Here is a 15,000-nt window from a genome sequence, read left to right as displayed (position 1 = left end):
GTCTGTGTGTCTAACTACCGGAGGTTCATGATGTGGTCCTCGTGGTTGCCTCTGTTCAGGGTCATGTGGTCTCTGTGTCTAACTACCGGAGGTTCATGAGGTGGTCCTTGTGGTTGCCTCTGTTCAGGGTCATGTGGTCTCTGTCTAACTACCGGAGGTTCATGATGTGGTCCTTGTGGTTGCCTCTGTTCAGGGTCATGTGGTCTGTGTGTCTAACTACCGGAGGTTCATGATGTGGTCCTCGTGGTTGCCTCTGTTCAGGGTCATGTGGTCTCTGTCTAACTACCGGAGGTTCATGATGTGGTCCTCGTGGTTGCCTCTGTTCAGGGTCATGTGGTCTCTGTCTAACTACCGGAGGTTCATGATGTGGTCCTCGTGGTTGCCTCTGTTCAGGGTCATGTGGTCTCTGTCTAACTACCGGAGGTTCATGATGTGGTCCTCGTGGTTGCCTCTGTTCAGGGTCATGTGGTCTGTGTGTCTAACTACCGGAGGTTCATGATGTGGTCCTCGTGGTTGCCTCTGTTCAGGGTCATGTGGTCTCTGTCTAACTACCGGAGGTTCATGATGTGGTCCTCGTGGTTGCCTCTGTTCAGGGTCATGTGGTCTGTGTGTGTGTGTGTGTCTAACTACCGGAGGTTCATAATGTGGTCCTCGTGGTTGCCTCTGTTCAGGGTCATGTGGTCTCTGTCTAACTACCGGAGGTTCATGAGGTGGTCCTTGTGGTTGCCTCTGTTCAGGGTCATGTGGTCTCTGTGTCTAACTACCGGAGGTTCATGAGGTGGTCCTCGTGGTTGCCTCTGTTCAGGGTCATGTGGTCTCTGTGTCTAACTACCGGAGGTTCATGATGTGGTCCTCGTGGTTGCCTCTGTTCAGGGTCATGTGGTCTCTGTGTCTAACTACCGGAGGTTCATGATGTGGTCCTCGTGGTTGCCTCTGTTCAGGGTCATGTGGTCTCTGTCTAACTACCGGAGGTTCATGATGTGGTCCTCGTGGTTGCCTCTGTTCAGGGTCATGTGGTCTCTGTGTCTAACTACTGGAGGTTCATAATGTGGTCCTCGTGGTTGCCTCTGTTCAGGGTCATGTGGTCTCTGTGTCTAACTACCGGAGGTTCATGATGTGGTCCTCGTGGTTGCCTCTGTTCAGGGTCATGTGGTCTGTGTGTCTAACTACCGGAGGTTCATGATGTGGTCCTCGTGGTTGCCTCTGTTCAGGGTCATGTGGTCTCTGTGTGAAACTACCGGAGGTTCATGATGTGGTCCTCGTGGTTGCCTCTGTTCAGGGTCATGTGGTCTGTGTGTCTAACTATGGAGGTTCATGATGTGGTCCTTGTTGCCTCTGTTCAGGGTCATGTGGTCTCAGGTACACTACCGGAGGTTCATGATGTGGCCTGTTGCCTCTGTTCAGGGTCATGTGGTCTCTGTGCAAGTCATCAAGAGGTTCATGATGTGGTCCTCTGGTTGCCTCTGTTCAGGGTCATTGGAAGATTTTAAAAAGGAGGTTCATGATGTGGTCCTCGTGGTTGAAATCTGTTCAGGGTCATGTGGTCTCTGTGTCAAACCGGAGGTTCATGACGTGGGTTGCCTCTGTTCAGGGTCATGTGGTTCTGTGTCTAATCAAACCGGAGGTTCATGATGTGGTCCTCGTGGTTGCCTCTGTTCAGGGTCATGTGGTCTCAGTGAATCAAACCAACATGACCGGAGGTTAATGATGAATCCTCTGGTTGCCTCTGTTCAGGGTCATGTGGTCTTAAGCTGGTAGGCAAACAGCAGGATGATGACTCACAGACTTCTTCCCTCGGGTTAAGTCTGAGTGAATCAAACCAACATGACTCTGAGGTTAATTGTTCTGAAAGAGATGAAATCATTATTATGAAGAAACTAGGCCATTGTTTTCTTCATGAGTGTCACAGGTACACTATGGCATGTACAGTAGAGCCTGACCTCTGACCTTGTAGAATTGAGCAGCAAGTCATCAAGACGGCCATGTAAACCTGAAGAAAATGACAACTCTAGAAGATTTTAAAAAGGTTAACATTTCCTCCTAGAAATCTGACCATCCATGGCATATCAAACCAACATGACTCTGGGTTAATTGGTTAACTGAGTGAATCAAACCAACATGACTCTGGGTTAATTGGTTAACTGAGTTAATCAAACCAACATGACTCTGGGTTAATTGGTTAACTGAGTTAATCAAACCAACATGACTCTGGGTTAATTGGTTAACTGAGTTAATCAAACCAACATGACTCTGGGTTAATTGGTTAACTGAGTGAATCAAACCAACATGACTCTGGGTTAATTGGTTAACTGAGTGAATCAAACCAACATGACTCTGGGTTAATTGGTTAACTGAGTGAATCAAACCAACATGACTCTGGGTTAATTGGTTAACTGAGTGAATCAAACCAACATGACTCTGGGTTAATTGGTTAACTGAGTGAATCAAACCAACATGACTCTGGGTTAATTGGTTAACTGAGTGAATCAAACCAACATGACTCTGGGTTAATTGGTTAACTGAGTGAATCAAACCAACATGACTCTGGGTTAATTGGTTAACTGAGTGAATCAAACCAACATGACTCTGGGTTAATTGGTTAACTGAGTGAATCAAACCAACATGACTCTGGGTTAATTGGTTAACTGAGTGAATCAACATGCTCTCTGACATTAAATGAGTCATTCATGTTCTGTGTGTTTAACATTAGTCTCAAGGATTCTTGAGTTTGATGAGATGCGACTCTGACTACAGGGAAGGAGGCCATTGAGGTGAAACAAAGTCTTTTCATTATGTATATAAACAACCGGGAGAAAGAGCTCTATTTTGGGAGCTGAGGGGCTGTTGTGTCCTGGATAGTCAGTGTTGTGTTATTGTGTCCTGGATAGTCAGTGTTGTGTTATTGTGTCCTGGATAGTCAGTGTTGTGTTATTGTGTCCTAGATAGTCAGTGTTGTGTCCTAGATAGTCAGTGTTGTGTTATTGTGTCCTAGATAGTCAGTGTTGTGTTATTGTGTCCTAGATAGTCAGTGTTGTGTTATTGTGTCCTAGATAGTCAGTGTTGTGTCCTAGATAGTCAGTGTTGTGTTATGGTGTACTACATAGGCAGTGTTGTGTTATGGTGTACTACATAGTCAGTGTTGTGTCCTAGACAGTCAGTGTTGTGTTATGGTGTACTACATAGTCAGTGTTGTGTCCTAGATAGTCAGTGTTGTGTCCTAGATAGTCAGTGTTGTGTCCTAGATAGTCAGTGTGGTGTCCTAGATAGTCAGTGTTGTGTCCTAGATAGTCAGTGTTGTGTCCTAGATAGTCAGTGTTGTGTCCTAGATAGTCAGTGTTGTGTTATGGTGTACTACATAGTCAGTGTTGTGTTATGGTGTACTACATAGTCAGTGTTGTGTTATGGTGTACTACATAGTGTTGTGTTATGGTGTACTACATAGTGTTGTGTTATGGTGTACTACATAGTCAGTGTTGTGTTATGGTGTACTACATAGTGTTGTGTTATGGTGTACTACATAGTCAGTGTTGTGTTATGGTGTACTACATAGTCAGTGTTGTGTCCTAGACAGTCAGTGTTGTGTTATGGTGTACTACATAGTGTTGTGTTATGGTGTACTACATAGTGTTGTGTTATGGTGTACTACATAGTGTTGTGTTATGGTGTACTACATAGTCAGTGTTGTGTTATGGTGTACTACATAGTCAGTGTTGTGTTATTGTGTACTAGATAGTCAGTGTTGTGTTATTGTGTCCTAGATAGTCAGTGTTGTGTCCTAGATAGTCAGTGTTGTGTTATGGTGTACTAGATAGTCAGTGTTGTGTTATTGTGTACTAGATAGTCAGTGTTGTGTTATTGTGTCCTAGATAGTCAGTGTTGTGTCCTAGACAGTCAGTGTTGTGTTATGGTGTACTACATAGTGTTGTGTTATGGTGTACTACATAGTGTTGTGTTATGGTGTACTACATAGTGTTGTGTTATGGTGTACTACATAGTCAGTGTTGTGTTATGGTGTACTACATAGTCAGTGTTGTGTTATGGTGTACTACATAGTCAGTGTTGTGTTATGGTGTACTACATAGTCAGTGTTGTGTTATGGTGTACTACATAGTCAGTGTTGTGTTATGGTGTACTAGATAGTCAGTGTTGTGTTATTGTGTTCTAGATAGTCAGTGTTGTGTTATTGTGTCCTAGATAGTCAGTGTTGTGTCCTAGACAGTCAGTGTTGTGTTATGGTGTACTACATAGTCAGTGTTGTGTTATTGTGTCCTAGATAGTTAGTGTTGTGTACTAGACAGTCAGTGTTGTGTTATTGTGTCCTAGATAGACAGTGTTGTGTTATTGTGTCCTAGATAGTCAGTGTTGTGTTATTGTGTTCTAGATAGTCAGTGTTGTGTACTAGACAGTCAGTGTTGTGTTATTGTGTCCTAGATAGACAGTGTTGTGTTATTGTGTCCTAGATAGTCAGTGTTGTGTTATTGTGTACTAGATAGTCAGTGTTGTGTCCTAGACAGTCAGTGTTGTGTTATTGTGTACTAGATAGTCAGTGTTGTGTCCTAGATAGTCAGTGTTGTGTCCTAGATTGTCAGTGTTGTGTTATTGTGTCCTAGATAGTCAGTGTTGTGTACTAGATAGTCAGTGTTGTGTACTAGATAGTCAGTGTTGTGTTATTGTGTCCTAGACAGTCAGTGTTGTGTCCTAGACAGTCAGTGTTGTGTCCTAGACAGTCAGTGTTGTGTCCTAGACAGTCAGTGTTGTGTCCTAGATAGTCAGTGTTGTGTCCTAGACAGTCAGTGTTGTGTTATTGTGTCCTAGATAGTCAGTGTTGTGTTATTGTGTCCTAGATAGTCAGTGTTGTGTTATTGTGTCCTAGATAGTCAGTGTTGTGTCCTAGACAGTCAGTGTTGTGTTATTGTGTCCTAGATAGTCAGTGTTGTGTCCTAGACAGTCAGTGTTGTGTTATTGTGTCCTAGATAGTCAGTGTTGTGTCCTAGATAGTCAGTGTTGTGTCCTAGATAGTCAGTGTTGTGTTATTGTGTCCTAGATAGTCAGTGTTGTGTACTAGATAGTCAGTGTTGTGTTATTGTGTCCTAGATAGTCAGTGTTGTGTTATTGTGTCCTAGACAGTCAGCCTGTGTTATTGTGTACCAGACAGTCAGCCTGTGTTATTGTGTACCAGACAGTCAGCCTGTGTTATTGTGTACCAGACAGTCAGCCTGCGTTATTGTGTCCTAGACAGTCAGCCTGTGTTATTGTGTACCAGACAGTCAGCCTGTGTTATTGTGTCCTAGACAGTCAGCCTGTGTTATTGTGTACCAGACAGTCAGCCTGTGTTATTGTGTCCTAGACAGTCAGCCTGCGTTATTGTGTCCTAGACAGTCAGCCTGTGTTATTGTGTACCAGACAGTCAGCCTGCGTTATTGTGTCCTAGACAGTCAGCCTGTGTTATTGTGTCCTAGACAGTCAACTTGACATCTGGATACTCACGTCTTCCCCCAAAAAGCTAGGCCTTTAGATGAAATTAACCAACAAGTACAAGACAGTACATACATAGTTAGCAGTACTGAACACAATATTAGACAACATAGTTAGCAGTACTGAACACAATATTGGACAACATAGTTAGCAGTACTGAACACAATATTGGGGTGGTGGATTAGTTTCCTTCATACAGTGTAAAGTGCTTTGATCATCTGGAAAAGCTCTATATCAATCGAAACACTAAAAATGTATCAACAACCTACCACATATTGTGATCTCCTTGGCGTAGGGTGTGGACAGGTGAATGACGTTTGGCATCTGTTTCAGGAGCTTCTTAGTCTGGTGTAACAACTGCAGCATGTATCTGCCATGGAGAGGCTGAAAGAAGAGGAACCAGCAGGTAGGACTATAGGTTATTGATCTGTTATTATTCATTAAGCTGTCATACTGGCCACAACAGCTCCTGTACTCCCTGGGCACATATTCAGAAAGCAGTCCTGATCTAGGATCAGTGTGTGCCTTTTAGATCATAATGAGTATGATTATATGGACACAGTGAAGTTGATCCTTGACCAGCTTTAAGAATACTGGTCCTGTAGCACACAGTGGGGGAAATACAGTTTGAATTGAATGGTACGGTACCCGTTGTTCTTTGAATGCAGAGAGCAGGGCGTTGGTGTGAGAGACGGTGAGGGGGAAGGTGAGGTGAGGACCGCTGTAGGACTCAGGAACAGTGATCTGTTCATACATGGTCTGTCTCTCTCTGTCTGACCACGGGTCAACCACTGGGTCCAGCAGGTGGGAGATCAGATCTGACAACATGGAGGATGGAACACACAGGTTTAATAGTATAGAACACACAGGGTTAATAGAATAGAACACACAGGGTTACTAGAATAGAACACACAGGGTTAATAGTATAGAACACACGGGGTTAATAGAATAGAACACACAGGGTTAATAGAATAGAACACACAGGGTTAATAGAACACACAGGGTTAATAGTATAGAACACACAGGGTTAATAGAATAGAACACACAGGGTTAATAGAATAGAACACACAGGGTTAATAGAATAGAACACACAGGGTTAATAGAATAGAACACACAGGGTTAATAGAATACACAGGGTTAATAGAATACACAGGGTTAATAGAATAGAACACACAGGGTTAATAGAATACACAGGGTTAATAGAATAGAACACACAGGGTTGATAGTATAGAACACACAGGGTTAATAGAATAGAACACACAGGGTTAATAGTATAGAACACACAGGGTTAATAGAATAGAACACACAGGGTTAATAGAATAGAACACACAGGGTTAATAGAATAGAACACACAGGGTTAATAGAATAGAACACACAGGGTTAATAGAATAGAACACACAGGGTTAATAGAATAGAACACACAGGGTTAATAGAATAGAACACACAGGGTTAATAGAATAGAACACACAGGGTTAATAGAATAGAACACACAGGGTTAATAGAATAGAACACACAGGGTTAATAGTATAGAACACACAGGGTTAATAGAATAGAACACACAGGGTTAATAGAATAGAACACACAGGGTTAATAGTATAGAACACACAGGGTTAATAGTATAGAACACACAGGGTTACTAGAATACACAGGGTTAATAGAATAGAACACACAGGGTTAATAGAATACACAGGGTTAATAGAATACACAGGGTTAATAGAATAGAACACACAGGGTTAATAGAATAGAACACACAGGGTTAATAGAATAGAACACACAGGGTTAATAGAATAGAACACACAGGGTTAATAGTATAGAACACACAGCGTTACTAGAATAGAACACACAGGGTTAATAGAATAGAACACACAGGGTTAATAGAATAGAACACACAGGGTTAATAGTATAGAACACACAGGGTTAATAGAATAGAACACACAGGGTTAATAGTATAGAACACACGGGGTTAATAGAACACACAGGGTTAATAGAACACACAGGGTTAATAGAACACACAGGGTTAATAGTATAGAACACAGGGTTAATAGTATAGAACACACAGGGTTAATAGTATAGAACACACAGGGTTAATAGAATAGAACACACGGGGTTAATAGTATAGAACACACGGGGTTAATAGTATAGAGTTGGGGGTTTCAGTAACTTCCAGTAACTTTCCCCAAATCCCCCGGTATTCCTGCTTACTGCCTCCTGATTCCTGGAATCTTCCAACCGGGATTTCTGGAAAACCTGGGAATTTTAGGTAGGTTACCGGAATTTAACAACTCTAAATAGAGTAGAATCAAACTGAATAGAATCAAATAAAATATAACTTTATTAAACACACTAAAACAGGATGTCAAACACATTTGTACATGTTCAGGACATCTCCGTTTACTCTTCTGGAATAGCCTGCTACTGTAGGTTAACGTCCAGCCATAGACACTCCTTTATGGAGACAAACAGGCAGGACATCATCATCAGATGTTGTTATTGAAGAGGACAGCAGACACACCTCTCTCAGACCCTATCTGTGGAGTGGTCGCGTCTGTCTTCAGAGCACGTCTCTAAACAACCAGTCAGTTTATCATATCCACTCTGATCCAAACCCACAGAGATCACCTATACTGTATCTACTGTAATGAAAAGCACAACAAGATGGTCTGAGCATCATCTCCTGTTTTCTTCAACACTAAAGGCCCTGGCTGGCTAATGATCTGCAGCAACGTGTTGGTCTGTACGTGTACAGGCAGGCCCCAGCTGTGGCAGCAGCAGTCACCAGAACACAATATCCCACATTACCACAGCAGAGGAAAACACAAGAGCATGCGGATGCGGTTGCTAAGCAACATCTTCACCATAATATGTTTTAGGCAAAGGCTATTAATGGATCGGGACGTTTTTTTTGTTCAGTCTATAAATAATTATGGGCATTCCATTTTTTTTGTGCTAGGAACTGACAGTCCAACAATTTTCCTGAAAACATAAGAAAATGTTAGTTACCTGGGCCATTCCCGTTGAGTTGAGTGAAGTTGTCCAGCATGAAACTGAAGAAACTGGAGAGCTGAGGAAGATTGAAACATAGTCAGTTGTATTTCATATGGCCAACTACTAAGAGACTGTGTTGGCCTGCAGGGCTAAAGCCGAGGCCTCTTCAGGTCTCAGACAACCACCTGAGATCCATCTCCATTACCTGTAGCTGGTCCTGCTCCCCAGCATACTCTATAGACTGGAAGATGTTCCAGGTGTATCGCTGTCTCATCTCTAACCTGGCGATGTAACGTCTGTACCAACGCTGGATCAGGATGGCTGCCTTCATAGCTGAGAGGACGAGATGGAAGACCAGATAAAACAACAGTTTAATAACGTTGCTGTTGAATAACAGCCCCCTGCAGGTAGTTAGTGGTACTGAATAACATAACAGCCCCCTGCAGGTAGTTTGTGGTACTGAATAACATAACAGCCCCCTGCAGGTAGTTAGTGGTACTGAATAACATAACAGCCCCCTGCAGGTAGTTAGTGGTACTGAATAAAATAACAGTTTAATAACGTTGCTGTTTTATAACAGCCCCTGCAGGTAGTTAGTGGTACTGAATATAATAACAGCCCCCTGCAGGTAGTTAGTGGTACTGAATAAAATAACATTTTAATAACAGCCCCTGCAGGTAGTTAGTGGTACTGAATAAAATAACAGTTTAATAACGTTGCTGTTTTATAACAGCCCCCTGCAGGTAGTTAGTGGTACTGAATACAATAACAGTTTAATAACAGCCCCCTGCAGGTAGTTAGTAGTACTGAATAAAATAACAGTTTAATAACAGCCCCCTGCAGGTAGTTAGTGGTACTGAATAAAATAACAGCCCCCTGCAGGTAGTTAGCGATATTTAAAACTAATGAAGCCACCGGATGACCATGGCCATTGACCAATAGGACACAATGATACAGTAAGGTTGACCAATAGGACACAATGATACAGTAAGGTTGACCAATAGGACTGACAATAGGGGTGACATGAGAGGAGGCCTCTTACCCAGTGCAGGGCTGGGAGTTTTCTTGGCCATCTGGTCTGTAGTGAGGAGTGATTAAATCAAATCATTTATAGTGAACCAGTTCAGAGGGAGAGGAAGAGAGAATTAACAACACACCAGGGAGGAAAGAGAGAAGCAGTAGAAAATCCCTTCAGAGTAAATTCATTTAAAACAAGTTTGTCAGCTAAAAGAAGAAGTATAGAAACAAGGAAAAGAAAAGCAGAACATTTGACCAACATCTTGAGAAGATCCAACATCCTGTCGAAGGGAAAACTACACGATTTCTTCTAATTCATCAGCTGCCGACTGATAAACATACTGAATTCTCAAACATGTCAAAAGGTGCTCTATGATCAAACTGTATATTCACTGGATTCACAATCTACGAGATGTAGCCTGGTCCCAGATCTGTTTGTATTGTCTTGCCAACTACAGTTGTCTGCTATGCCAACCTTAACAGATCGGGGACCAGGCTACATGAGTCCTGGGGGAAGACAATCAGAGCCATCACTTGTCCCCAGTCGGTCTCACCTGTCGTCAGTCTCCTCCCTTTGTTGTCGGTGGTGACGGAGGTGCCACATCCCATAATGCTAGTCACTACAGGCGTCCAGCAGTCACTACAGTCGCCTCGTATATCTCACTGGTCATCCCCAAAGCCAACACCTCCTTTGCCGCCTTTCCTTCCAGTTCTCTGCTGCCAGTGACTGGAACAATTGCAAAAATCGCTGAAGCTGGAGACTTACATTTTCCTCACTAACTTTAAACATCAGCTATCTGAGCTGCTAACCGATCGCTGCAGCTGTACATAGTCCATCTGTAAATAGCCCACCCAATCTACCTACCTCATCCCCATAGTGTTTTTATTTACTTTGCTGCTCTTTTACACACCAGCATCACTACTTACATCATCATCTGATCAGCATCATCTGCTCATCTATCACTCCAGTGTTAATCTGCTAAATTGTAAATAATTTTCTACTGTGGCCTATTTATTGCCTTACCACCTCATGCTATTTGCACACACAATATATAGACTTTCTTTTTTTCCTATTGTGTTATTGACTGTACGCTTGTTTATTCCATGTGTAACTCTGTGTTGTTGTTTGTGTCGCACTGCTTTGCTTTATCTTGGCCAGGTTGCCGTTGTAAATGAGAACTTGTTCTCAACTGGCCTACCTGGTTAAATAAAGGTGAGATGATAAAAAATAATAAAACAGGCGTCCAGCAGTCACTACAGGCATCCAGCAGTCACTACAGGCATCCAGCAGTCACTACAGGCATCCAGCAGTCACTACAGGCGTCCAACAGTCACTACAGGCGTCCAACAGTCACTACAGGCGTCCAACAGTCACTACAGGCGTCCAACAGTCACTACAGGCGTCCAACAGTCACTACAGGCGTCCAACAGTCACTACAGGCGTCCAACAGTCACTACAGGCGTCCAGCAGGCACTACAGGCGTCCAACAGTCACTACAGGCGTCCAACAGTCACTACAGGCGTCCAACAGTCACTACAGGCGTCCAGCAGTCACTACAGACGTCCAACAGTCACTACAGGCGTCCAGCAGTCACTACAGACGTCCAACAGTCACTACAGGCGTCCAGCAGTCACTACAGGCGTCCAACAGTCACTACAGGCGTCCAACAGTCACTACAGGCATCCAACAGTCACTACAGGCATCCAACAGTCACTACAGACGTGGACTACAGGCGTCCAGCAGTCACTACAGGCGTCCAGCAGTCACTACAGGCGTCCAGCACTCACTACAGGCGTCCAACAGTCACTACAGACGTCCAACAGTCACTACAGGCGTGGACTACAGGCGTCCAGCAGTCACTACTGGCGTCCAGCAGTCACTACAGGCGTCCAACAGTCACTACAGACGTGGACTACAGGCATCCAGCAGTCACTACTGGCGTCCAGCAGTCACTACAGGCGTCCAACAGTCACTACAGATGTCCAACAGTCACTACAGGCGTGGACTACAGGCGTCCAGCAGTCACTACAGGCGTCCAGCAGTCACTACAGGCGTCCAGCAGTCACTACAGGCATCCAGCAGTCACTACAAGCATCCAGCAGTCACAGGTCTCAGTGACCCAAGGGTTCTGTATTATGTAATATTATGTCTGTGGCCATTCTGTTAGGGGCAAGGCAGTATGTCTGTGGCCATTCTGTTAGGGGCAAGGCAGTATGTCTGTGGCCATTCTGTTAGGGGCAAGGCAGTACTACAGGCCATTCTGTGGCAAGGCATTCTGGTTCTGGGCAAGGCAGTATGTCTGTGGACATTCTGTTAGGGGCAAGGCAGTATGTCTGTGGCCATTCTGTTAGGGGCAAGGCAGTATGTCTGTGGCCATTCTGTTAGGGGCAAGGCAGTATGTCTGTGAATGGAAACAGAGAGGGAGAGTCAGACAGGCAGACAGAGGACGAGAGAGAAAGAAAAGTTGCATACTCCTTGAATCCTCTCTCCTGAAAACCCATTGGATGAGAAAGCCAGCGGTCCCGCCCCTCTAACCTTCTCCTTCAATGGGTTCTTAGAAGGAGACGAGAGAGGAAGTGAAAAGTACACTACATGACCAAAATCACGGGCATTAATATAGAGTTGTCCCAGCTTTGCTGCTATAACAGCCTCCACTCTTCTGGGAAGGATTTCCACTAGATGTTGGAACATTGCTGCTATAACAGCCTCCACTCTTCTGGGAAGGTTTTCCACTAGATGTTGGAACATTGCTGCTATAACAGCCTCCACTCTTCTGGGAAGGTTTTCCACTAGATGTTGGAACATTGCTGCTATAACAACCTCCACTCTTCTGGGAAGGATTTCCACTAGATGTTGGAACATTACTGCTATAACAGCCTCCACTCTTCTGGGAAGGCTTTCCACTAGATGTTGGAACATTGCTGCTATAACAGCCTCCACTCTTCTGGGAAGGATTTCCACTAGATGTTGGAACATTGCTGCTATAACAACCTCCACTCTTCTGGGAAGGATTTCCACTAGATGTTGGAACATTGCTGCTATAACAACCTCCACTCTTCTGGGAAGGATTTCCACTAGATGTTGGAACATTGCTGCTATAACAACCTCCACTCTTCTGGGAAGGATTTCCACTAGATGTTGGAACATTGCTGCTATAACAACCTCCACTCTTCTGGGAAGGATTTCCACTAGATGTTGGAACATTGCTGCTATAACAACCTCCACTCTTCTGGGAAGGATTTCCACTAGATGTTGGAACATTGCTGCTATAACAACCTCCACTCTTCTGGGAAGGATTTCCACTAGATGTTGGAACATTGCTGCTATAACAACCTTCACTCTTCTGGGAAGGATTTCCACTAGATGTTGGAACATTGCTGCTATAACAGCCTCCACTCTTCTGGGAAGGATTTCCACTAGATGTTGGAACATTGCTGCTATAACAACCTCCACTCTTCTGGGAAGGTTTTCCACTAGATGTTGGAACATTGCTGCTATAACAACCCTCTACTCTTCTGGGAAGGATTTCCACTAGATGTTGGAACATTGCTGCTATAACAGCCTCCAGTCTTCTGGGAAGGATTTCCACTAGATGTTGGAACATTGCTGAGGGGATTTGCTTCCATTCAGCCACAAGAGCATTAGTGAGGTTGGGCACTGATGTTGGGTGATTAGGCCTGGCTCGCAGTCGGCGCTCCAATTCATCCCAAATGTGTTAGATGATGTTGAGGTCAGGGCTCAAGTTCTTCCACACCGATCTCGACAAACCATTTCTGTATGGACCTCGCTTTGTGCATGGAGGCATTGTCATGCTGAAACAGGAAAGGGCCTTCCTCAAACTGTAGCCATCAAATTGGAAGCACAGAATCATCTAGAATGTCATTGTATGCTGCAGCGTTAATATTTTCCTTCACTGGAACTAAGGGGCCTAGCCCGAACCATGAAAAACAGCCCCAGACTATTATTCGTCCTCCACCAAACTTTACAGTTGCCACTATGCATTGGGGCAGGTGGCGTTCTCCTGGCATCCACCAAACCCAGATTAGTCCATCGGACTACCAGATGGTGAAGCGTGATTCATCAGTCCAGAGAACATGTTTCCACTGATCCAGAGTTCAATGGCAGCGAAGTTTACACCACTCCAGCTGACAGTTGGCATTGCGCATGGTGATCTTAGGCTTGTGTGCGGCTGCTCGGCCATGGAAACCCATTTCATGAAGCTCCCGACAAACAGTTATTGTGATGTTGCTTCTAGAGGCAGTTTGAAACACGAAAGTGAGCATTGCAACCGAGGACAGACTATTTTTACGCGCTACACACTGCAACACTTGGTGGTCCTGTTCTGTGAGCTTATGTGGTCTACCACTTCGTGGCTGAGCCGTTGTTGCTCTTAGATGTTTCCACTTCACAATAACAGCACTTAAAGTTGACTGGGGAAGCTCTAGCAGGGCAGAAATGTGACGAACAGACTTGTTGGAAAGGTGGTATCCTATAACAGTACCACATTGAAAGTCACTGAGCTCTCCAGTAAGGCCATTATACTGCCCATGTTTGTCTATGGAGATTGCAAGGCTGGATGCTCGACCTAATGCACCCATCAGCAACAGATGTGGCTGAAATAGGCAAATCCAGTCATTTGAAGGGGTGTCCACATACTTTTGCATATTTTAGTGTATGCATTTGAGATCTTGAGATGTCGTAATTGAGGCTGTCCCTGCTGAAAAGCCTCTAGTTGAAGCCTAATTGATGTTCAGATGTGAATTGGTTAAAATCAGTAATGGGTTGCCATGGAGGCACATGTTTGATATAGCATGAAACAAAAAGTCCTTTGGGATCAACTATGAATAACCAACATCGCCTCGCTCTCAGCCTCTGTTACAATACCCCAGCAGCATCTCATTTGACAAACGGCTCTTGGTGGGGGAAAAACAAAAAAGGCGAAATACGCACATAATTGTGCTCTATTAAATTAAACATGTCGCATAAACTAACTCATCCTGCATGCGTCACTGTAGTATGCCCATTGATCTGCACGAGACAAACACCTGTTGCTGTTCACATGGAAAATCTGCAAAGGTGAATATAGTCATGCAATTACCTACACAGGATGCAACAGCTGATTCAGTGACCAATAGCCTATATTGCCAGTAAATGACTTACCCTGCGACAAGTCCAAGACTACCCAGCTCATCTAAGGAACACGCCTGTTCCTCCTGGACACCGGTTGGGTTAATAAAGATGTTTGGTTGTGCCGCAGCAGAGTCTACGCCAAAATGTGAGTCTTGTACGCTTCTGCTTCCGTAAGCAACACGCGTGTTTTGAGTGGGCGTCACGCACAGCGCGGAACATAAGGGTCCATTTGATTTCCGCTTTCCCCACGCGCCGGAGTTCGGCTATGGTTGACTGAGTTTGGCGCACATCTGCGCCCCTGACAAGACAAGCAAATGCATCAATTATGGCAATGCCTTTCCCCGCCCCTCGAAGTAATTGGACTGCCGTTAGAGGCGAGAGGTTGAGAGGTT

The 15,000-nt window shown here is 44.2% G+C and overlaps 1 protein-coding gene across 1 annotated transcript in view; it reads right to left on the bottom strand.

Annotated features, from left to right (window-relative positions):
- Window positions 1-10,171, bottom strand: part of LOC124018964 (serine/threonine-protein phosphatase with EF-hands 1-like) — a 31,632-nt gene extending 21,461 nt beyond the window's left edge. Inside the window, exons 1-6 of the mRNA XM_046334296.1 lie at window positions 10,032-10,171; window positions 9,503-9,538; window positions 8,666-8,793; window positions 8,476-8,536; window positions 6,124-6,293; window positions 5,745-5,859 (exon numbers count right to left, since the gene is read on the bottom strand). Coding sequence (XP_046190252.1) covers window positions 5,745-5,859; window positions 6,124-6,293; window positions 8,476-8,536; window positions 8,666-8,793; window positions 9,503-9,538; window positions 10,032-10,086 — 565 coding nt within the window. The 5' untranslated portion in view covers window positions 10,087-10,171. The remainder of the gene's footprint in view (window positions 1-5,744; window positions 5,860-6,123; window positions 6,294-8,475; window positions 8,537-8,665; window positions 8,794-9,502; window positions 9,539-10,031) is intronic.
- Between the last annotated feature and the right edge of the window lie 4,829 nt (window positions 10,172-15,000).

Source organism: Oncorhynchus gorbuscha, unplaced genomic scaffold, assembly GCF_021184085.1.
Source record: "Oncorhynchus gorbuscha isolate QuinsamMale2020 ecotype Even-year unplaced genomic scaffold, OgorEven_v1.0 Un_scaffold_592, whole genome shotgun sequence".
Taxonomy (NCBI): domain Eukaryota; kingdom Metazoa; phylum Chordata; class Actinopteri; order Salmoniformes; family Salmonidae; genus Oncorhynchus; species Oncorhynchus gorbuscha.
This window is presented reverse-complemented; position numbering and strand designations above follow the sequence as displayed.